Source organism: Halichoeres trimaculatus, unplaced genomic scaffold, assembly GCF_033239565.1.
Source record: "Halichoeres trimaculatus isolate MK-OKI-2021-1 unplaced genomic scaffold, fHalTri1.1 fHalTri1_scaffold_24, whole genome shotgun sequence".
Taxonomy (NCBI): domain Eukaryota; kingdom Metazoa; phylum Chordata; class Actinopteri; order Labriformes; family Labridae; genus Halichoeres; species Halichoeres trimaculatus.
This window is the reverse complement of record NW_027437202.1, coordinates 6,524,726-6,548,501: the sequence shown is the minus strand read 5'-3', so window position 1 is coordinate 6,548,501 and position 23,776 is coordinate 6,524,726. Positions and strand designations below refer to the sequence as shown.

Below are 23,776 nucleotides of genomic sequence, written 5' to 3'. Positions count from 1 at the left end.
GATCAACAACAGCAGTGGATGAGACTGAGCTGCACTTTAACTGGACAAACATTACATGAGAGACACACACCATGGGATGAACTTCATCAACACTTTATTTCAAAAGACTACATTAAGCAGGAAGTGAGATTAACATTTAACCATTTAAAGTATGTTACACAAACGTGTGTGAGGATAAAACCTTTCTAAGCAGCGTGTTTCACAGATTCTTCTCACTACATGGTTTTCTTTTATTCACAGACACAGATTTAATAATGACTAACACATGGAGTATGTTGCTCCATGTGGAAAACATGAAAATACTACACATAACATCATCAATTACAAGGCCAGATCCAGTGTGAGTTATTTTTGTGCAAAACTAATGTAGCTTCTGTTTTAAATGTTCTCTCCACTTTCACAAATCAAAAATCAAAGACCAGCTGGCTGTGAACGAACTCCATCTTCTTTATTTGTCATTAAAGTAAAATAAACCGTCATTAAGATGATAGAAAAACCACAGTTAACAAAGACCTCTTTAACTTGACTTCCACATGATGTGTCCATCCCCTGACAGTCTGACCACTCCACCAGCGACCAGCTCCAGAGCAGCAGGGAACGCTCTGTGCTCAGCCTCTCTGATCCTGTCCGACAGACTCTCCTCTGTGTCTTCAGTCAGCACCAGCACCAGCACCGCCTTCTCCAGCATCCATCTCCTCATCCTGTACAGTTTGCGATGAACGACCTGGAGAGGAGATACAGACAACATATCAACATTCAGGGTCAACACTATCTATCAGAGCCTGCAGGTTGGTCCCTGTAGGTCTGGAGAGGAAGTCAGATGTGTGTCCTTCACTAAATCTTGTTTGTTTATCAGAAACTCACCTGAGCTGGAGATGAGGACGCCCACTTTGGTCCTCTTTAGCGGCTTGTCACTGTCACCATTCTTCCCAACAGCCTCCTGATTGGATGCTGCTCCCTCACCCAGCAGGCCGTGTTTAAGGTTGTGGACCACCACAGGTTCTCCTCCTGCATCAGAAGAAAAAAAATTGAATCCTTTTGTCTTTACAGCCTGTTACTCTCAGCTGTAATCTCAGAGTCCTACCTGGCTGCTAACAAGTGACTGAACCAACAATCCAGGCGTCCTCCTGAGGCTGAAGCTGGAGGAGAACCCTCTGAGCATCCAAAGGGGACAGCATCAGGACCGCTCCCAGGCAAAATAAGCACCGAGGTCTGCAGGCAGCACCTGAGGGATGTTCTCCAGCAGTCCGCCTCCTGTGATGTGGGCATACACTTTCACAGATCCACTGCGATGAATCAGCAACAGGAGGCCACTCTAGATCTTTGTTGGTGTCAGCAAAACCCCACCTGGAAGCAGAGAAGGGTTAATTTTAAAATGAGCTGCAGCTAACCATTACTTCATTGTCCCATCTACACACTGACTCACCAACCGTCTATCCCGACTTCCCAAAAGGAGCATGTCGCCCCTCCAGGTCGTACTCTCCTGGAGCGTGGAGGCCCGGTATCTCTGCCGTCTCGCCACCTGAACACTGGATATCATATCATAACGAGTGAAGTGATTTGCATATATCATTACATGATTGCTTTTAGGAATCATTCGCATTTATGTCTGCTCTTGTGTTCACACAGGATACTGAAACACACAGTCACTCACTAAGAAATAAATCTACTATTTTTATTTCAAAAATAAGAATTTCATCAACTCTTTAAAACCAGCAGCTGGAAATATCAGCCTGAAGTAAAACACATAAAGGATATTGCAGATGTTTTCCTCTGATGCAGCTGCACACAGTGAATCACATCCCATGATGCACTGCTCCTTTGGATCTCTGATTATTCCAGAGCTGAACCTAAATGTGACCATTCCTGTTTATGTTTAACTTCTACTCTCTTCATTTAAAGGCAGCAGAGGATATTTGTGCTAAGCCTGGAGTAGCAGCAGCATTGTCTACCAAACATTTGCATTAACGCCTGTTTTTCTACGTTACAACTTAGCTACATGTGCTAGTGCACCGGGTAGTCTGGTGCTAAACTACGGTATTAACAGCTGTCACCTTTCAAACATGAGCAAACTGTAAATAAATACATTACCTCGTCGCTTTGCATCCTGGGAGGAGATGTCTGAAACAAAGAAAAGTAGAGTTAAAAAGATGATTCGACCTCCATCCATGCTACAAAACAAAAGCACGCCATGAATGTGGCGTTCACGCGACAGGAAGAGCGAGTGCTCATGGGAAACTGAGCCCTTTCAGGATAGTCTTCACAGCGCCATTGTAGTCACGAATCTACAGGATAACCATAGCAACGGTCGGAAACAAAACCCCAACAGCTTCTCTGCGATGTTTAATTACCACGAAAACATAACTGTAAAATTATATAAGCTCAAACATTGTTATCATTCCCTTACGAGCACAGAACGAAAGTCTTTTGGGTTCTTTTCTCAATATTTTGGCTTTTACATCGAACTTTCGACTGAGAATTTCTGTGAGAAGCCGTTAATTTTATCCAAGCCTTTCAAAAAGAATTCAGTCAGTGTTTTTACTTTTTTTTTACCTTTCATTACATTTAATTTCACCCACAAAAAAGAACGGCTTCTTCTATCGCTCAACGTGTAACAACCCGTTTGACTGAACTCAAAGGCGCCATCCTGTGGTGAAAGCGTTAGTTGCACGAGGTGGAATAAATCCAATAATGTAAAGCAGATGGGAGGTGGGCTGAGGGGGATCGGGGAGCTGTCAGGGACTCAAACAGAGCAGCGAAAGACTACAGTAGCAAGAAAATCAGAGTAATCAAGGTTAATGCAGTGAAAGGATTATTTATTTTTGATGTCTACGTGTGAAGGCCCGAAAGTGTGTTAACAACAAATGCAACGTATTCTTCATGAAACCTATGATTCTGGAAAACAAACAGAGTGACCCCTCCACAGATGTTTTAAAGGTGCATTTTGTGCCCTGTTTTTCATGATGGATGTGTGTTAAGGTCAGGTGAGGGGATACTCAGTCTGTCACTCTGTTTTTTTCCCAGAATATGACAAAAAAAAGTCATCTTAGTTTTTTTTCTCATTTATTTTTATTTTATTTATTTGTATTTATGTTTTTTTTTCAATGTGGACATGATGTCTATATTTATTTTTTGAGAGACTGTGCTTTATCTTATGCTAAAACTCCACATTAGCTCCTGGATTAAATTTTAAGTTTTAGTATTTGTTCATTTTTTCAAAGAGGAGTGAGACTTCAGAACAAACCAGCTTTGATTTCTCCTCATGGGGGGAACGTGTTAACCATAACAATCACTCTTCACAACTTTCCTTTAGTATCTGCTCACCTGACCTTAACACACATCCATCATGAAATATAGGTCACAAAATGCACCTATAAAAAATCTGTGGAAGTGTCACTCTGTATTTTTTTTCAAGAATATGAATAAAAAGTGATCTTAAATAGTAAATAAATCAAATGAAAATACTAACATAAATACATAAAAATTACATTTTACATACAGACAGTGAGAACAAAAAAAATAAATCATTTCAGAGAGAAGTGCATCATCAACTTACACTAACATCTACAAAGAATCAAAGAGTCAGTAGCTCACAATTGTCTTTTTTTACCCTTTGCTCTTTCATCAATACTGTGAGGTTAGAATGTCAAGATGACTTATTGAATTGTTTCTGTTGTACTCAGAACTCGGCTATTTTCTGACCTCTGGATACAATCTATAGTTTTTCATTTCTTTCTCTAAGGAATTTTTGATTTGGCTGGAAAAAAAGAAAATTCATCACAACAATCTTGTCTCTGTCCCTTTGCTGTAAATCATCCACACCAAAAACAAGATCTTTAGAACAAAAAGACACAACCAAATCTCTCAACATTTCAACAAAAACCTCATTCACTCCATTCACGCTATCACAGCAATCGTCCTCTTCAAACGTTACTAACGTCCTCCGGTCCGTTGTGACCGTTCTCCTCTGGCAACATGAAGCGGATATGTCTGCTCTTCTCCCAGCCCCGGCGGATCTGCTTCAGCCGTCCAGCCACGCAGGGCAACAACAGAGCCGTGCGCCCCACCAGGACCACGATGGGGAGAATCAGGACCAGCATGAACGTAGGAGGCATGTAGAAACGGTACTGACCGGCATCAAACGCACGGTCCCAGCCGAAGAGGAGGGTGTGGAGTGTGGCCAGGGATAAGGCGCAGTAACCCAGCGTGGACTGCACAACAAAAGAAAAAAAGATTCCTTGTGACGCCTCATGTGACTTCACTTACACCAGATTAGCTTCAACACACACACGACAACAGTGTTCTCTGCGTACCTGTATAAAGCTGAACTCCCTCCAGTTCACGGTGTTTGACACAGACGGCAGTGACGTCACCGCCAGCAGCGACAGCACGCCCAGTGCCAGGATACCCACAGACAGATACAGCTCCATCCTCCAGACTTCCTCATCCACCCACGAGTCCTCCACATGGTCTTTCACCTTCACACAACAAAAAAAAAACCATGTTGACATTGCTTTCATGTATGCACACACTGATTCTCTGGGATCCTACCTGTTTCACAGCCTGGTTGAGCAGTTTGTAGCGCGCAGACTTCCTCATAGGCAGACACAGACTGTAGATGGCGTGCAAAACCGCACACATGAAGCTACACAACCCAAACTGCTTCCTCCCCAGCAGCCAGCAGTCCAACCAGTTAGGGAAGCGCTTGTATTTTGTGCCCCAGCGCAGCTGCAGGAAAGCCGCCAACAACCCCGGCAGATAAACCAGCGCCATCATCACCAGAGCGACACAGGGAAGAGTCACATTAACTGTCTCGATTGGCATTTTGTAGAACATCTTCTTCCCGGCTGTGACGTACGGCTGCAGGACGTCACGGAGGAAGTTGTACAGGTAGAAGAACGCAAACAGAGACAAGCAGCAGATGACTGGGAGACGCCAGGAGGGGAATAAATACAGAGGACGGTTCTCAATCTCCACAGAAGAAGACAGGACGCCCATGTCGATGGGGATGAAGCCCATCCTTCCACACAGCTGCATCACTGTCTTCTTGGCTCTGCTGCTGTTACTGCACAGGAAAACCTGTTGATGAAACACAGTTAAAACATGTCTCTTCAAAAACACCTTCCATTAATAAATCCACACACACCTGTCTGCTGCCGTCCCGAGCTCCCGTCTGAAGCGTCCACGCTGACACAGTGTTAAACCCCTTCACAACACAACTCTCTGGGAACAGATCGGCCAGTTGCTCAGCATTCGACGGCTCGTACTGGTTGATCCTCAAACTGTTGCTGACGTCCACCAGAGTCTTTCCGGCAAGCGCCGCCTTCAGATGCACCAGAGTGGAATAGTGCTCGGGGAAGATGGCAACAAACACCACATCTGCCTGACTCGCTGCCTCCAGCTGGGTGGTCACCTGGCAACAGAGCACAAACATTTCTTCAACTTATCCATTTCGACAAAACATCTCCACTGTTTGCACAAAACAACTCACACATCGCACAAAACACCAATTACACTGTGCCAACATGAACGTGTGTGTGTATCACCTCAGCTTCGTCTGGGAACAGCGCCACTGAGCGTTTAGGGGTCCGGCTCCCCACCACCACTTGGTATCCAGAGGCCACCAGCCTTCTCGCCAGTGAGCGGGAGAAATCCCCCGTCCCCAGGATCCCGATGACCGGGGCACCGACTTCAGACGAGGAGGCCTCGAAACCTCTGGAGCTGTCTCCTCTTTCCCGGATCAGAGGCTTCGCCATGTCGTCAGGCATCTGGCAACATTTGAAAACACATGGATCATTAGACAAAGCAACTCTTTCTTGGATCAGTTTCACTCTCAGAAGTCTGCTCTCATCCAGAACAGGTGCACGTATAGGAGTAGGACTTTGGTACACCATCTTTACGCATCATACCAATCGCAACTTGTAATAACGTGGGTTTGGCGCGTATTTACGCACGCCGAATCCATTTCAAAACCCCCATTCAGCAGTAGCTTGATTGGTTATTAAAGCATGCATACTGTTATATTACAATCCATAAAGTCCACATGTATCATGTGATCACACAGAGGACTCTGCCTCTCGTCCTTGGCTGAACTCGTTGGAAACTTTCCCACCACAAAAGCGAAACGCAACTTCTCGCAAAAGTTACAAAAAACGCACCGAGTTCAGAAAACTATCTTACGTTTCTTAAACAGCTTCCAAAATGAATATAAGCTTCACTTTACCTCCGTAAAGTCACACCACGATTCCCCCCTACTCCAAAATAACTCGATCGCTTCCTCATACGATGACGCAGCCACACGCAAGCCACGCCCTAGTTACGCCCCCACGTGTCTGGGTGAGATAAAAAAAAGTGCAGTGCGGCTCAAACGGCGCTGTGAAACCACCTCTTAACGACAATCAAGATAACAAATTTTATTCCACTTTACAGAATTATGCATAAAAAATAATTACACTTGCAAAACATTTCTAAAGTTGACCCATAGCTGCATAAAAGCTCTCTAACTGTTAGAATCAGATGTATTTCACCAGAATTAATTAAAAATCTTGACAAGACAAGCAAAACAAATAGAAAAATACATAAATATGACACAGACATCAGACCAGAGGTTTCTCTCTGTCACTATGACTCCATCAACTCTGCCCTTGCCACTTGCAAAAGGTTGAATCCCTCTGCTTGAAGCGCTAAAGCCTGCTCTACATTTCACCCTGTGATGACTTCTCTTTACTTTACTGCACCCTCAGGACACAGTCCTTGACACACATTTCAAGTTGTACATGACTTTTAAAAATCACAGTTTCACAGTCATTAAAAAGGAAATAAATAGGTCAGAAATACAACAAAAAAACGTGCAAAAAGGGGTTAATTCAGACTATGTTAGGTCATCAGGGGTCAGAGGTTATGGCACAAGATGCAGGGCTCAAAGTGTGGAGTATGGAGAAAAACCTCCATCTGAAGCGTGCTCTTTAATGCTACATACCTAAAAAAGGAGACAGTGTGTGTTGCTTTTAGCTTTTGTGGTGCATAAAACATAGATTCCACAATCTGCTCATCCTCTGCACAAACTGTGCCTCAGCGTCTACAGTAATCACGAGACGCTGATTCATTTCTCCCACTGTAAGGGTCAAGTGTATGACACAGCAAGTCGTCCAAGAATATGCACCACCATGGCACAACTGCAGAGCACAGGGTGGATGACTTCTGCATTTCTGGACATAAAAATCCTCAGCCGCCAAATTCAACCTCCACTGCACATTTTCTGCTCCTCCACCTCTCTGTCCTCAAAAGCTGAGCTCAGCTGAGCACAACTTGAAATTGCCTGTAGTTGTTTTGGCTGTGTGTGTGTGAATGAACATTTGTGCACAGGACAGAGTGTGTGTGTGGAGGGATCTTCGGTTAAGCCTCCTCTCAGGCCGCGGAAACATTTCTCCACATCACCTTGAGCTCCAAATCCTCTGTTGTGGATGTCAGACCTGTGCTCCAATTCCAGCTGCTCAGATCATGACAAACAGCTCATCCAGGGACCTTTCAGAAAAAAAACATCTGATGCTTTCCATTCCAGAAATCATTAACATGCCTCTGAAACATCACACATGTCCCTGCAGACATCTCTGCTCCACTTCCTGAATATATTATCTCCTCTCCTCCCTCCTGGTCACATTTTCCTCTCCCTCCTCTGTCTACATTTGTGGATTCATAAAGTGACCGTGCTGCTGGTCATTTCATGTCACCATCATGAACCCGCCCTCAGCTACTGGCTCTGACTTTCAAAACACCCTCACAGGGCGCTCATGGTTCAGCTGGACTGTTGTTTGACATTTCTGTTACTATAAAGAAGGATTTCCCACAATCCTTTGCTCTTTTCAGTACTTTACATATTTTGGTATCATAAAAACCAACATATTCTACACTTCCTGTTTTATTTTGAAAATAAAACCTCTCATTTCTAACCCTCTCTGTCATAACTTGTCGAAGCTGACAGGACACGCGCGCCCAGCTGTCTGCGCGCTCACATCCATCCATCCACGCTGCTCCTCGATCACCCCGCTGCTCTCAGGGGTACACAGCCACATTACAGCAGCTTCACACTGGATGTGGACTTCATTCCTTTCCTCCCCCTCTTTCTCGCTCTTCTGAGTCCTTTCCCTCTGCCACAATTCCTCTGCGTAAAACCTCCACGGATCTTCTCCCATCCGCCGCTCCACGGCTCTCGCGGAGGAAGAGGTTGCTGATCCTGTTGGGGACTTTCATCGCGATGACTTTGCTGGCTCTAGCTGTCGCTGTCCCCTTACTCCTGCTCCGGTCTGACACCTCCGCGCATTACTACGAGATGATGGGCACCTGTCGGATGGTCTGTGACCCCTACACCCCGAAACCAGGAGCTGCCACAGCCATGGAGGTCATCCAGAACATGAACGCGGTCGAACCGCAGCCGCCAATGGCGCAAGGAAGCCGTGGGGAGCCGGGCCGCCCGGGAAAACCGGGTCCAAGAGGTCCACGGGGAGAACCTGGACCGCCAGGTCCGAGGGGGCCACCGGGAGGGCGCGCCTCCTCTGCTGTAACGGGATCTGAAGGGGCTGACACCAGCGACTCAGACAATGCCAACGCTACAGTGAGCAGCTTCAGGATCGCTTTTTACGTGGGTCTCAAGAATCCACACGAAGGGTACGAGGTGCTAAAGTTTGACGACGTCATCACAAACTTGGGGAACCACTACGACGCCAGCACCGGGAAGTTCACCTGCCATGTGTCAGGGATCTACTTCTTCACCTACCATGTGCTGATGCGCGGAGGGGATGGGACCAGCATGTGGGCTGACCTGTGCAAGAACGGACAGGTAACCAAACAACCACAACGCGCACTCATCCAAAACTGTACGCAACTTTTTTACACCTGTATCTCCTCTAACTGTGATCATGACCCACAGGTGCGCGCCAGTGCCATCGCTCAGGATGCTGACCAGAACTACGACTACGCCAGTAACACAGCTGTGCTCCACTTGGACTCTGGAGATGAGATTTACGTCAAACTGGACGGAGGGAAAGCGCACGGAGGAAATAACAACAAGTACAGCACCTTCTCTGGGTTCATCCTCTACCCGGACTGAGCAAACCGCACAGATTCATGGACAGAAACAAAACTTTATTCCAACATGTTCCTCTCCTTACTGAGTCAAATTGTCAGAGTCTATCTTGGATTATTAAGCACCCTGTTGCTGATTTTGGGTCATCTTAAACATCTTCTCCTGTATAAACTTACTGTGAAACTGTAAATGAAGACACAGTAATAACTCTACAAAGACTTTTACAGTAAATTTCTGACATAACCACATGCTAGATGTTGTTAGCTCCTGTATTTTATTCTACATTATACTTTCAGAATCCTTGACCAGGCAACTATATTGCTGTAAAACTTCATTAAGACTTGGATTTCATTCTATTTTATCCTCCTCTCTAAGGAACACTCACAATCCAGCTGTTCACACACTCAGCTCCTGTCCATTTAAATGGAAATCCCAGAAAATAAATATTAGCCTGTCTGGTTGGATCATCCTCTGTTTAGGTGTTGGCTCATTACACCGCTATACAAATATATGTTCTGTTCCCCTCAGATGGGATTGTTGTCGTCGTCTTCCTGAAGCAGCTTGCTGAAGATTATATTAATATTTCTCCAGAAAGTTTGATAACATGGACAGTTCTGTGGAGACAAGTGAGACATCAAGAGCAGGAAGTGTCACCAAGGACCACAGACTGATCCGTTCTCTCAGACCTCAAAGCTAACAAGGGTACAGCTCAAAAGTTACAGTTTCAATCAGGATCAAACTTTCACATTGTGTTGTTCAGAAAATTTCAGTCAGATCACTTTTATCCAGAAAAACAGGATTATCCTGATCCCAACAGGGTGTAGAATTTCAAGGTGGATTTCAGGAAAAAAATATAGTAACACTGTAAAATTTGTCAAATAATACAACACTTGCAGAATTTAGTGTCAGTACTTTAATATGCATCCTGTATTAGACTTGTTACTGTTAAAGAAGCTAACATAAGTTTAGCTGTTTTCTTCCACCTTGCTTTGATGATGTCATTGCCCTGCATCAGTACCAGTATTATTTTTCTCTTTGCCTGAATTATGTTGGCTCGTTTTTTTTTTTGGGCACAATAAACCCTTTAAACTGATCACTGGACTTTTACTTTTTTTATTTTTTAGACAGCAGCAACAACTGTGATAAAGTAGATTAAGTTAACTTAGGCGACCAATGAAGCCTTTCAGTACAATAAAGTAAAAACAAAGAGAAACTGAAAGAGTAGAAGCAGAGATACTCCTGGCAGAGGAACAAATCAAGCTGAGTAAACTTCAGATCCACCTTCCAAAAACAGACCTTAAAATGCTGAACTAACTACTGGACGTTTAGCCTCTTTTTATTTTTTAACATGTCAGATATTTTCAAAATATCCACTTATTTTTTTCTTCTCTCAAAATAAAAACACCAATGACCCCATATTGGCTCTTCTTCCTGTTGTTCTCCACAAAGCTAGTAGCATTACGATACGTTATCCCATTTAGAGCACAGGTAATCCAGGTTTGGTAATCTTAAAAACTGTGTATCCAGATCAGGGTGATCCAATCCAGTGTTGATTGAGACAAGACAGATTACCTGATCCTGGATAGCAAGAAATGGGATTTCCAAATACAGATCATTCTGATCCGGATTAAATTCTGTAAACAACTGGCCCCATGTGATTTGGACAGAATCAATGACATATGACTCAGCTCCATTTGTTGGGATTATCAATCGCTGATCTACATAGTGTTTGGAAGACATCATCTACCAAACACACATTTCTGCACTTTTCCTCTGGCTTTGTATGGCCTATTTTTAGACCCTCATCAGCCATGCTGCTTGGGGCCACTTTAACCTTTCTGAGGACTCTCAGAGGATCCTCCCTCAGATCTCTCATCCAGAGCCTGTCACTGCCATCAGACCAGACCAGAGATATAGTCCTCATTGGCTTTGTTACAAAAAAACTGCCTGATACTTAACCTTTTACTCTTCTGTGAAAAAAATAATAAATGACAGATTGTAGACAGCTCAACAAAAACTTCCTTTCAGCTTTTAGTTTTATCTCCAACATGTCAAAGCAGTAGGTTTAAATATCAGGATGTCTTCATCCCTTCTGTTCTCCTCGCCCTGTTTGCTCCCCTTTCCCTCATTTGGCCGATTAATCCTCAGAAGATATGTAATTCTCAAAGTGCACTCTGACAGATGACTCAGCATTTGGCTGAATCACAGTCTACCGTATGTGAGACTGAGGATGAACTCCACTGTGAAGATTTTTTTCTATTATTACTCTCATTCTTTGCATTTGCCCTCTGAAAGCCAGATATAGAAAAAGAAGCAGGAGACTGTGACCACCTTCAGAGTTTAAAGGTGCAGCTCTGAATTTCCACAACTGTGGATAAAAAGACCCTCTATCCTTAATAATTCATCTGCATTAATAGACCTCTCCCTTCAATTCAGTTCAGGCTAAAGATCAAGCTCCCCTTTCTTCAGCTCTCCTGACAGGATAAAGCAGAGGAGCTCTTCATGTATTATTACTGAACAGAGGCTGAACCCCAGAGGGAGGGACACGGACACAGACAGAGGAAACTCAGTGAATGATAATCAACGTTTGAAGGAGCATGTATGACAGAGAAAAGCCTTTGGGAGTCATGCAAATAATATTTCCTCCCTGCTTGTGATTTCTCTTTGGGACGTCCTGATTTATTAATCCCAATCATTCCTCGTCTGTTTTAATCCAAAGGTCAGGACACTTCATCAATTTGCCTGTGCGACTCTGAAATCTTGTGGTTAATCTTGGTACTGCAGGAAATTATGAATGAAATATTACATCATACTTTAATAATCACCCCCATTATGCAATAAATGTTTGTGCAACTATTCAGAAAAATAAAAAATATCTAATATTCTTTCTAACTTGTGTGTTTTTTTTAATTTGTTATCCCCATTTCTTAAATCTTACAATACTTATTTAAAAAGAATACTCAATTTAGTGTGATTTAGCTGCTTCCACCTTCAGCAATTGTTATGCACTACTACATTAAAGCCACTAGAGGGCACCAAAGTCTCATACTTAGCATTTCCAACTATGAAGCTTACACACTTGCTCCAACACTGGTGTGAATTACATTTTTCTTTGATATCTTAGAGGAAAACATTTCTCTCTACTGCATTAAACTTTCTGTAACTTCACATTTTCTTGTGTCTTTGTAGATTTTATCAGCTGCTTGAATGAAAACATGTAGTAAGGAAAAATGAAAGGCCCATTTCAGATTACACTTTCCATCTTCCTCCACTATGTGACAGCATGAGCACAAACTTGCAGCACTATGACACACTCACACATGCACGTTTTCTCCCTGCCTTCATTAAACCACATTCATGGAACCCAAAATATCTGCTGCAAGATGTTGCTCAATTGTTAGAGAAACAGTGGGAACATCTAAATTACATGATAGAAAAATGTGACAGATTCTTCCACGTTTTTTTTTTCTTTTATAAAGTTTTCATAAAGTGGAGCTAAAGCTGGTCAAACAATCTGAAAAGTTTACCGAGAAACAAATAACTACAGTTATCAGCAAAATTACATCTTCATATTTATCCTTTAACTACAACAAATGGCATCATGGGAAGTTGAGGCAACATCATAAACAGTGTAAAACTGTTTACAAGTTTCTACAACTGCACTGTCAGATTTTTGACTCTCAACTATAGTTTTGCTCTAATATCTGCAAAAACTTATGGGAACATTTTTTTTACTTTATCACTTCAACCAGCAAAGGATTATGGGAAAAAACATTAATCAAACCGGAAAAGATATTTAAAAATATTTTTCAACACTAGATTACTGTCCACTTCCTGGATTTAGTTATTTTACCTTTAGTTAAAGACACCCTGGAATTTCCACATCATCAAATATCACTGATTTTGGTTGAAGGACAATTGATAGTGTAAGTTGCTTAACAGAGAATTTGCTTGGAGATGCTGACAGAAATAGTTTGCCTCATCAAAAAATAGTTTCCTCAATTTTTTTATTTATTTATTTTTTTTTAAGAGGGCTCCTCTCAGTCACTGGGCCTCAGAGAAGTCTGAACCTCCCCCCTTCAGAAAACAGAGCTGGCTCACGCATATTTAAAGAAGAAGAAAATATTTACACTCAGAGTGATACAATCCAGCAAAAAGTCAAAATCTGAGGTGGAAAAACACACATGATTTCATTTTCTGCACTCTTTCTGCAGCTTTCTACACAATCTCACCCTTTGTGTGTGAGAGTGTGTGTAAGTGTGTGTGTGTGTTCCGCTGAAACACCTCCAGTATATAGGCTACTCAATAAAACCTGTTCTGCGACCCGTCAGCGCATTTATCATCCTATTACAGCCAACAATTCGGCAACCGATACATGAAAGGTAAAATGAATCACCGGCGTTAAACCGTCAATAAAGTCATTTCTGTAAATGGTGTCTCCGAGGGCCCCCGCCATTATTCAACAAGCTTTATCAGCACCTTGGAAATTACGCGGCTTGTAGCGCGGCCCCCTGCTTCCCTTTGATTAAGGGCCCTGCCAGGGACCGGTGACAGCGCTTTTGACTCGGGTTTTATTCAGCCCCGCTCCCCGTGATGAACACCGGGCTGATCGGGCAGAATGACGACTAATTAAAAGCTATAAATTATCTTTCCGAGCCTCTCTCGAGCAGCCTCTCGTTGCGGCGCCAGATAAGAGCAGACTGAGTGCTCATTTACGCGCAGTGCTGCTGCGGCTAAACAGCATATTGATACTGTCCTAATTGGAATTTAATTAAGTAGCAATGGCATCTGGCCTGTGGGATAAAGATTTTACTAAGGCGGTGTTAAACATCAACACGTGCCCACCGCCGTGATGTTGCTTATAGAGCCTAATTATTAATATCATTATTCCATATCACCAATTAGAGCCCGATGCCCATTTTACTCTCATTCCACAAATCCTGCGTGATTTATCACGACACTTTGCTGCTTTCTGAATCTTAAAACTTAATATTCTTTTATCATATAATTCCTGGACACAAATGTAAGATTTTATCTTTCTTTTGAAACAGTTGTTTTTCTCACATATGGCCTAAATGTGCAGCTTTTGGTGCGAAAGGGTACAAGGAAAAAATACCTGATGATAAAACCTGGATTTTGGAGAAAACAAAATATATTTTTCTTTCTTTTGTTTTCTTTTTTTCCCCAAAATTATAACTTTTTTTTCTATAATATGTTCTGTGGTATGGGTCGTTGCATTGCGTTAGCGTCAGCCAAAAAATTAAGAGTTGCAGGTCAAATATCACTTTTAGGAATTTATTCCCATAGATGACAATTTGCAAATTTCTGGAAAGTAATCTTGACAAAAAAAAATCTCAAATTTCAAATTATAAAGATGCTAATCTAAAAGTTAGTTTGCTGCCATTACACTAAAAATAAAAAGGGACCGTATCAAAAAAACAAAACAAAAACGTTTTTTAATAACAAAGGAAAAGAAAACACTTCTATTTCTGTTTTCAGGTAAAAATAAAAACAAAAATCATAATAATAATAATAAAAAAGATTAAAAAAAAAAAAACTCTTACTGCCACTCTTTTGTTTTTGTTTTGTTTGTACGCTTCCTGTGTATGTATGCACGTGCGCATCGCTGAAATCGATCGAACTACGCGCTGCTCTGTGCGCGCGCCTGCCTGGGCGCAGCTTCTCCTCACTCCTAATTGGACGTCGTCAATTGTGACAGTGACGATCTGTGCTACCCATTGGTCCGCTACACGTGTGTACGCGCACACGTGCTTCCGGCTGGGTGTAAGAGAAAGGAAAAAAACACACGGAGGGGAAGATAACGGTTTAGGAGAGTTTAGGAAGCGCAAATACACAGATATTATGCTGCGCCGGCCAGAGGCAGGGACGCTGTGTGGCTGTTCCTTATGCCAAGTCTCACAGAGCCGTTAGGAGACGTTATGGTCCCACTTTAGGTGATAGTAGAATAACGCAGGTATTTATTCGATCCGGCTTGTTTTTACATGCAGTGTGTCTAAACTGGATACCGAAGGGGGGCGGGAGAACGAGCAACAAGTGGAGTTTGGCGTGGAGAGGCCGAATGTTCTCACCATCACCCGCCATGGAAGAGCGCAAGGAGCCTAAGAGCGGACGGGACTCGGCCGAGGAGGAGAGCATGTCCCTTTCGCCAAATCTTCCATCCCCCGCCATGATCATACCCCACCAGGCTGCCCAGCAAACCCACAGGACCACGAACTTTTTCATTGACAACATCCTCCGGCCGGACTTCGGCTGCAGGAAGGAGCCGAGCTACCGAGACCGGAGCCAGACGCTCGGCAGAGAAAACGTCAACCCGCTGGGAGCCAGGCCACCGCACACCGGCAGCTTGTGCCTGGACTCCAACTGCAGCAGCGACAGCACCTCCTCGTCTCCCTCCTCCTCCTCTTCGTCGTCCACGTCCTCCTCGCCTTCGTCAAAGCAGAACTCGTCAAAACAGAGCGAAGCCGCCAGCAACGGGGCTGGAGGATACGCGGATAGCCCGTCGACTATTATGGTTGTGAGTGGCAGCAATGGAGGATCCACGCCCACGAAAGACAACCAGTCCATGTTGTGGCCCGCTTGGGTTTACTGTACTCGGTACTCGGACCGGCCCTCATCTGGTAAGGCGCTGATGGTTCTCGAATTAGACCGGCTGGGGCGTGTGAGTGCTGGGGAACTTAGTCCACCTCTCTGTCGTCTTCCACTTCAAACGGAGACTTTATAAGTTCTTTGTTTTGATTCTCACTGTGAAATATTCTGCTATGCTTCTTGTTTTGGAGAGTAGAAGCCAGAAAAACTGACAAAGGTAGAAAAATACAGGGAAAAAAAATCTGAAAATAAATTTACGCAGCAGTTTCTAACTTTACGCACAAGCAAAAACAAAAAAGCATCGACAATTGATACATTTAGCTTATGGCTCCAGATATTTCCTTTTATTATTATTTAATCACAGGCTTAATGATATTTCAATACTATTAAAAATTAGATTTTTTTTACATGATGCACAGTTTTGCCTTATAAATGTAACATTAGGCCTCAGTGTCTGATTCTGTTCCTCCTCTCTGTATACACCGTGCGCAATTTGAGCATTTTTTAATTCAGAGGAAAATAGAAAAACTTAATCTTTTGCAGAATATTCTGACATGTTTCTTTCTCTGTTCTTTAAACTCCAGCCTTACATCAAGCATTGCTTTGACATTATCGCATTTTCTCGATTTTAAAACGAGTCTTTTAGTTAATCCAATGCACTTTGGTTTTGGACCATCTTGCCCTTTAACCTTAAATGTGTTCCTATTGTCGATGGAAACTATTGGAGCTGAAGAGTTCGATGCGTAATGTGTTTATTACCATATTTAGGGATGGCGTTAAACGCTTAATTATTAAACACCGAGGATAGTTTGAGGTCTTGGCCTCATTTCTTATTGATTATATTATTCTTATTCATATATTAACATCACTGACTTTTTCTGAGGGCTCGTGTCAACTTTACGCCCTCAGATCCGTGGGGGTCAAAGGCCTTTCCTCTTTACTTTTAATTCAATCCCTTTCTCCTTCACTCTCTCTGCTCGAAGAGGCCGAAATGAAAGTAAACATTCGCAAATCAACACTTGCGCGCACAGATAGCCTACTGACAGGTCACCACGACGCGTCATACATGGCACTGTGACCGAGCTTTAATCTCATGCTTGCATCTTTGTCCACATTCAGCCACACGTCAACACAGCCCTGCAGGATGCAGAACTCAGGGCCCTGACAGATCCATTTTATTGCTTTAAAAGTACAATAACTCTAGATAAGTCTCGTGTAGTTTGCAGATAGACCTGAGGAGGGAAGTGTTTTAGAGTGTGTGACTGGGTTGCTGCCATCACACACCTCTGAGACATCTGATATCCGGTGTGAGAATATTTTTAAGCCAGGAACGTTTCTTATTTCTCTGCTAATTCAGTTTGGAGCTTTTTGTGCCACTAAGTTGTGACCTAGAGAGGTCAGTGTGCGCGCAATGGGATCCAGAACTACTGCGCAGAGGGGAAAGGTCATGTCTCATAATTATTAATCGTTGATGCTGTCGAATAAAGGACAAACTAAATTTAATTGAGTATCTGTAAATGTCTCACATTCATCCTCTCTTTATAGACTTGTGCTCACTTCATTTATTCCACGTGAATTAATTTCTTAATGTTTGTAAAATGTTTGTGTGTCTATCGTCCAACCGTAAGTGAACATTATATTTCCGCTATTGTTTCCACACTAGGCCCACGGACACGCAAACTGAAAAAGAAGAAGAGCACCAAAGAGGACAAGCGGCCCAGGACAGCGTTCACGGCCGAGCAGCTGCAGAGACTGAAAAACGAATTCCAGGCCAACCGGTACATAACGGAGCAGCGGAGACAGTCTCTGGCGCAGGAACTCAACCTGAACGAGTCTCAAATTAAAATCTGGTTCCAGAATAAGAGGGCCAAGATTAAAAAGGCCACCGGCTACAAGAACGGGCTGGCCCTGCAGCTCATGGCGCAAGGACTGTACAACCATTCCACGACGACCGTGCAGGAGGAAAAGGAGGACAGTGAATGAGGGCCCGGACGCTTCCTGCACGGTGCAGGGCCTCGGTGTGTCTGGGCTGGACTCTTCTCGCTTTTGGAGATAAGGAAAAAACACGAACTACAAGTGGGGGACGCTATTTAAAAACACAGATTTCTGTTATTGCTAACAGTATATAATTATATGAATAAACAATCGTTATTAAAGTTTATATAGCCAAACAGCTACCATGTTGTATATTTAATTTCAGGCTCATATCTCATCCGGGTACTTTTCGTTCTAACATTATCATTAACAGGATGTCTGTTTGGCTCGGTAGAGTTTTTTTTTTTTTTTATATTTTATTTTTTGTGGTCCCATTTTTTTCACCTTTCACACGTCAGTCCACAGACTCAAACAAGCCAAAGATTTTAATATGTTCACGTGTAGTCTGGAATAAAGACAGAAAACGGTAGATGGACGGATTTAAGCTTCCTTTGTTTTTAAAAACAGTCAGAAAAATGGTTTACCTTCGTTTTAAGGGGATTAAAAAATAGGGAATTTATTTTAAAAGTATTACTTAAAATATTTAGAGTCAAAATGTCATTTTTTTTAAATTGAAAAATGTGTTATTGTAAAATTTTCTTAAATTTTTATTTGCCGAAAAAAATCTAAATTAGTATCTGACTTCGTTGTGCTTCTAAATTCATTAATTTTCCTTTTAAAGGTCAATCTTTAATTTATTTTCTTTTAAATGAGTCAGAAAAATGTATCTCTCTCTCACACACACACTCTCACACTCACACACACACTCCAGCAGCCCTAGTTTTACAGCTCACCTCTCACTGTAATCAGAAACCTCCAGTTCAACATATAAGGGATTACATTTCACTCATTAAACTAATTCAGGCTTTTACAAGTTTTAACACCAGTGTTATATTTTTTTCATTCTGCTATTGGATAAAAAATAACTTTCTTTTATTTATTGAAATATTATTTTTATTAATGGCGTCAATTTGGCCTCATGTGACCTCTTTATTTAGCTTTGGCTGTGAACTGTGTGTATGAGCTAAATCAGAAGTTAAACTGTCTTTGCTTATTTTTTACTGTGGGACCTTATTAATGTTATTTTTATTATTATTTTCTCTTATTCATTAATTTAAAACCGAGCAAAGATATTGAACAAATCAAAGATCCTCTATTTTGACAATTTCGATCCTAGTCCTGCTCGGAGGTTTTTTAAAAACTCCGCGTAAAAAAACTCTTTGACAAGCCTGAGTGTACGCGTCCTCCAAAAGCATCACCAGGGACCTGCTGTGGTTTATCCAACTTGTTTGTCACACCGCTGAGGCTTATATACAAGTGATCACGGATCGGAGTATTTAATTAAGAGATAACAAGCCTGCGGAGGACTGCAAAAAAAGGGAGCGAGTTCACGGCCCTGCGCTTTTCACGCGTTTTAATTATTTCAAGTGCATCAGACGCTGCTGCTGCTGCTGCTGCTGCGTTTAGGTTCAGCTCTGCCTTATGGAGCTGATATTCAATAAGCGCACTGCAAAGCGTGAGAATAATTGATTTCAATACTGGGGCTGTTTGTTGCTGCAAGAAAAAGAGATATTCAGTTTATTGCTGTTTGATGTGCAGGGTTCATGCAATCATCAGGCAATTTTACGCATGTGAAATAATGCAAGATTGGATGGTTGGTGAAGAGAATTCAAATCAGAATAATTTTTAAAAAGAGTTTATATCGTTATTTTATCTTAATCAGAATAAGTTTTTCCTTTTGGAATAAAGTGTCCCTTTAAAAAAATAAACCCTCTGTTCCCAAATCCAGCCTCTGTGCCATCTGGCCTTCATGTGTAACCAGAGGTGAAGAGGCTGCCCGGCTCTTCACGGTCAGCTAACCCTAAAGCTCTAATATTGTAATGATACTTTCATCCCCCGCTGTGAATGCGGAAGAGGATTCTGTGACAATGTATTTAAAATTCATACAATTATGAAACAGCGAGAGGATTTCTCTGTCTCCCCTCCCACCTTGTCATTTAGGAAGCTGAGGGTTTATCTGTAAAACAAAGAAAAGCCGGGGATCGTTTGCATAGTTAGCATAGTCTGCCTCGCAGGCACAATATGGATTTAATTTATATGCAAATGAAAGCAATAAAAGGAGAATACACACTGGAAATCTCGGATGTTTAAAGGGGAAGGAGTTGGCTGCACAAAACGAACCATTATCAGTCTCAAGAACGGTGTTATATAATGTGAAGAAGCTGTAGCACAATTTCAAACAATCCCAAACCCCTGAAGTTTTGGGATTAAATACAAATCTAATTATGAGGAAAGGAGCAGGGACACAAACACATTAGTGAGACAGAGGTGATGGGATATGATCGATCAATCTGAACATGACAACAAGGCTGCAGAAAGAGAAGGAAAATGTGCAAATGCAGAGTGTTTTTATATTTCTTTGTTGCTAAAAGATGCAGGATTGTTGCATGAAAGTCGTCTCATTCCCTTTGTTTTGTCTTTCTTTGCTTTATAGCCATTTAAAAAAGAGAAAAAACTCCTTTTTTGAATTTTTATTTGTTATATTAGAAGGTTTACATCCGGTTAAAATTTTCTCTGATGCCCGTCGCTCAAACCCAGAGGCCCTGACCTCACCAGGCTTCACAAATAAAGTGTTCACTTTGCCTGATACATGCATACACACTCACACACTCTCAAAAACACACACACAGTGGAAAGCAGCCATGCAGACACATACAAGCATGTGCAAAAAGCCAGGAAAAGAGATCCTTGGTTTACACGCAGGCCCATTTAAAGCAGCTCTTTAGATCACTGCCCTGTGACGGTGGAGCTGCTAAGGAGAGAAGTTTAGAGTAATTCCTTCCTGGCTGCTGCCTCCATAATCGGAGGAGGAGAAGAAGAATCCCTGGAGCTGCCCGGTTTGGATTTACACGGCATGCAAAATGGCATGATTTGCAAAGCTCTGCTTAAAGAAGATTATATTTTCTTGTTTGTTCTCAGTCCTAAATGAAGAAATTTCTCCTTTTCTGTTTTTTTTCCTGACATGTTGATTTCTTTTCAGGGTGAAATGAAGAAAAACGCCTCAGCTTTGTCAGATTTCTGATTTATTTCTGATCTTAATCCGCTCCAGACTGGAGACTTTTGTTTAACACTCGTTAGAAAATGATCTGCCTGTCTTGTCCCTCTTCTACAAATGTTGTTCCAAACGCTTTGATGCCTCTAAGTGCAAACACAAACGAGTTTCATCATGACTTATTGTGCACACACACATGTGAGCAGAGACACAAAGGTGGCATTGAGAGGGAACCTCCCACAACGCAGCTGAGCATCCGGGGGGCTCTCTGCACAGCCGTGATCTCACCGAGAGAAATCAGGATTACATGGAGGATATACACAGCGTCACTTGTTTACTCTGCCCATCAGGGGGCGATTTCAGGGTGGAGGGGGCTTCACCAACACACCTTCTTCGTGCAACCTTTAAATGCTTCCTTCCACTGTTTACAAACTCTTCACAGGGCCTTTAAAGGAAATAGAGATGCTGCTTTTTAAAAAAACGTTTCGTCAGTAGCATGCCGCATCAGGACGGGTCTGCTGCTCTAATTAAAAAGGAAGTTTTAGGAAATGACAGTGCAATTCGAACCACAGCTATGTGCTGCAGCTCAGACAGCTTGGTTGTGTTTTTAATGTGCATCAGAAGAAGTCGTCAACATGCAGCTCATTAATCAGGAGCTGGAGTTTGACTCTGTAAAGAAGAAAACGCCAGAATCTGACGTTTCTCATCAAAAAGAGACAACTTGATGCTTTACTTTGAGTTAGTGTTTGTGGATTTGGTAAACTTTTCGTGGCAACTTTCTGATTGGAAGACACACACGGAGGGAGAACAAAGGCAAAGACACCTGGGATTCCCCTCTGATATGGGTGGTCACATGCACCTCAGCCTCTTCTTTTTGCCTCGAACATGTGGAAGCACTTTATCTTCCTCTGTCTTCCACAGCGTGTGTGTGTGTGTGTGGACCACTGCACCAGAGAAAACCAAAGCTGGAAGAAGAAGAAGAAGAAGAAGAAGAAGAAGAAGAAGAAGAAGAAGAAGACGCTCTTCTCCTGAGACGTTTTCCCAATCCCATCATGCGTCCAAGAAAACAGCCCCTCAACCGTCCACGATCCTCGCCGCCTCTCCTCTCACTTCAAACGCAGCGGCGCCGCAGACTTCCCCGCTCCATCTTTCATCGCAGCGTCCTGGAGGTGATGCAGGGAAGCGATTAGTCATATTCAATTTACATATGGCTGTCACGGGCTCCTCCAGGCTGAACGCTGATGTCATCGGTGCGTGGGGCCCTCTGGGGCCACCCAGCGTATGGGAAGACTTCTTGCTGTCAGCGGGGGGGGGGAGGAAAAACCTGAGGTGGGAACATTATCACTGTTCAAGCGGTATGATGAATGTGGGGCGGCACGTTTGGACGCGCTCATGTGTTTCAGGGGGAAGTGGGTCGCCCATATGTCGTCTCTTCGGTCGCTGAAGCGCGTGGAAGTCGTAGATTTTTGGTTGGAGTGAAGCAGCTAGCTTAACAGTCAGAGTTTCGCTGTAGCTGTGAAAATCAAACCCTGAAGTTTAACAGGTTTCATCTTGGGTTACTTCCACACACACACACACACACACACACACAGGGAAGGAGGGAGAGGCTGGTCAATTACTTACTTACAGAAATATTAGCTCAAATACTGCTCTGAACTCCCCCAGAGGTCAAGAGCCGGCGGTCCATTGTGCCGCTGGAAAGCCGTGGAGCTTGTGTAGTTTATAGCGCAGAGCTCCTGGCAGCCCTCCAGAGGAGGAAGTCTAAGTTATTTATGAAGCCTCGCTTGACAAAAGACACTAAAGCTTCCCATATTCAGAGTGTCTGGCTGCTCCACATATGACAGTGAAACCAATTTGCTGCAGTCAAGAGCAATTAATTTTGTGGGAAATAAGGCATAGTAAGCAGAAAATGATTGAAACGCGCCGTCTGCTCAGGTTTGGATGTGAAAAGAAAGGAAACGGTGATTCATACGACAAACCGAGTCCACTTCGCTTCCATTCCAGATTGGGTGGAGTCTAAACCGACCCCGCTCTGAGTCCAGATCCATCCTCCGCACACATACCTACACAGACAAAGGCCAGGAGTTCAGGTTACCGGGGCAACTCATCTCTGGATCTGCAGCAGAATGCGAGACCGTGAATAACTGCTTCAACACACAGCTGGCACAATGTGTGGTCCGCGACATATCATCTAAAGCATAACTTAGCGTCAGTCTGTCCGTCTGAATGTGTGCATGTGTGTCAGGCCTTTGATGCACGTATGTAGAAGTTGGTTTTTTTAGGCATCTCTGAAGCCAGTGCTAAAATCTCCTGGTGTAATGTTGTAACAATTTATATTAGGCGCTGACTTTAGGAGCGTTATCTTTCTGAGAGGCTTTTGTTTACATTTTTTTACAGGTGCTAGTTCCATGTTTGGCTGAGAGGTGTGGAGCTGTAAAAACATGAGACAAGGTGGAAAAATCTGCTGTTTTTCCGGTGACTGCTTGGGCCAGAAGTCACATACACACCATGCCAAAAAAACATTTACACAACAGATAGTAACCTATTTACAGCCTGGTTCAAAAAATGTCTCCTGTCTGAATCGCTAATTTCACTGTCGACACACTGTACGTTTTTTTAACTCTGCAGTTTAGAGGATACTAAGATCTTGAGCTCAGCCAATCAGACGCACAGCTTAGGTCACATGGTTAGCTGTACTCAAATACTCAAAGCAAGAGATGGGTACTGAATTAGGTACTTTAAAGGTACCAACCGACTTCTGTCAAAAAGTACCGGGTACCAATTCACGTAAAATCAAGAGGTACCATGTTTAGGTACCTAAACGCATCCTTGTGACTATAAGGGAGTGGAAGAGTGGGAGATTTTCCATGCTGGACATGAACACTGCATTACAAAGTGATATATTGAAGAATGAATATATTAAATTGAAAAAAATAGTTTTTTTGTTATAACACAAATTGTTATTTTCTACCACATGAACACAAAAAAGTACCAAAAATTGGTACCGTTGAGTACTGATACTGATAGCCAGGTACTGGGTATAGGTACCATATCGTTTCAAA

General features: G+C 42.8%; 3 protein-coding genes across 5 annotated transcripts in view; 2 read left to right on the top strand and 1 right to left on the bottom strand.

Annotated features, from left to right (window-relative positions):
- Positions 1-590: 590 nt before the first annotated feature.
- Positions 591-23,776, bottom strand: part of LOC141785940 (metalloreductase STEAP3-like) — a 35,420-nt gene continuing 12,234 nt past the window's right edge. Inside the window, exons 1-11 of one of the 3 annotated variants that reach the window (XM_074664567.1) lie at positions 6,017-6,148; positions 5,547-5,768; positions 5,147-5,413; positions 4,552-5,079; positions 4,314-4,478; positions 3,939-4,211; positions 2,092-2,121; positions 1,427-1,529; positions 1,085-1,347; positions 865-1,008; positions 591-724 (exon numbers count right to left, since the gene is read on the bottom strand). In XM_074664567.1, coding sequence (XP_074520668.1) covers positions 1,434-1,529; positions 2,092-2,121; positions 3,939-4,211; positions 4,314-4,478; positions 4,552-5,079; positions 5,147-5,413; positions 5,547-5,768; positions 6,017-6,052 — 1,617 coding nt within the window. In that variant the 5' untranslated portion in view covers positions 6,053-6,148 and the 3' untranslated portion in view covers positions 591-724; positions 865-1,008; positions 1,085-1,347; positions 1,427-1,433. Of the gene's footprint in view, positions 725-864; positions 1,009-1,084; positions 1,348-1,426; positions 1,530-2,091; positions 2,122-3,938; positions 4,212-4,313; positions 4,479-4,551; positions 5,080-5,146; positions 5,414-5,546; positions 5,769-6,016; positions 6,149-6,223; positions 6,300-23,776 lie in introns of those variants that run through there. The other 2 variants (XM_074664569.1, XM_074664568.1) reach the window with 2 other exon arrangements.
- LOC141786002 (complement C1q-like protein 2) lies at positions 8,040-10,432 on the top strand. Its single transcript, XM_074664689.1, has 2 exons — positions 8,040-8,836; positions 8,927-10,432. Exons 1-2 carry the CDS (start codon positions 8,255-8,257, stop codon positions 9,104-9,106), a joined length of 762 nt encoding a protein of 253 aa, XP_074520790.1. The 5' UTR covers positions 8,040-8,254; the 3' UTR covers positions 9,107-10,432.
- Positions 14,867-18,064, top strand: en1b (engrailed homeobox 1b). Its single transcript, XM_074664659.1, has 2 exons — positions 14,867-15,720; positions 17,352-18,064. Exons 1-2 carry the CDS (start codon positions 15,162-15,164, stop codon positions 17,669-17,671), a joined length of 879 nt encoding a protein of 292 aa, XP_074520760.1. The 5' UTR covers positions 14,867-15,161; the 3' UTR covers positions 17,672-18,064.

Bases quoted from the DNA above. Each gene is read 5' to 3' on its own strand.
- LOC141786002 (XM_074664689.1), top strand. From the start codon at position 8,255: ATGACTTTGCTGGCTCTAGCTGTCGCTGTCCCCTTACTCCTGCTCCGG. The intron at 8,837-8,926 runs GTAACCAAACAA...CATGACCCACAG, and splicing joins ACCTGTGCAAGAACGGACAG to GTGCGCGCCAGTGCCATCGC.
- en1b (XM_074664659.1), top strand. From the start codon at position 15,162: ATGTTCTCACCATCACCCGCCATGGAAGAGCGCAAGGAGCCTAAGAGC. The intron at 15,721-17,351 runs GTAAGGCGCTGA...TTTCCACACTAG, and splicing joins CTCGGACCGGCCCTCATCTG to GCCCACGGACACGCAAACTG.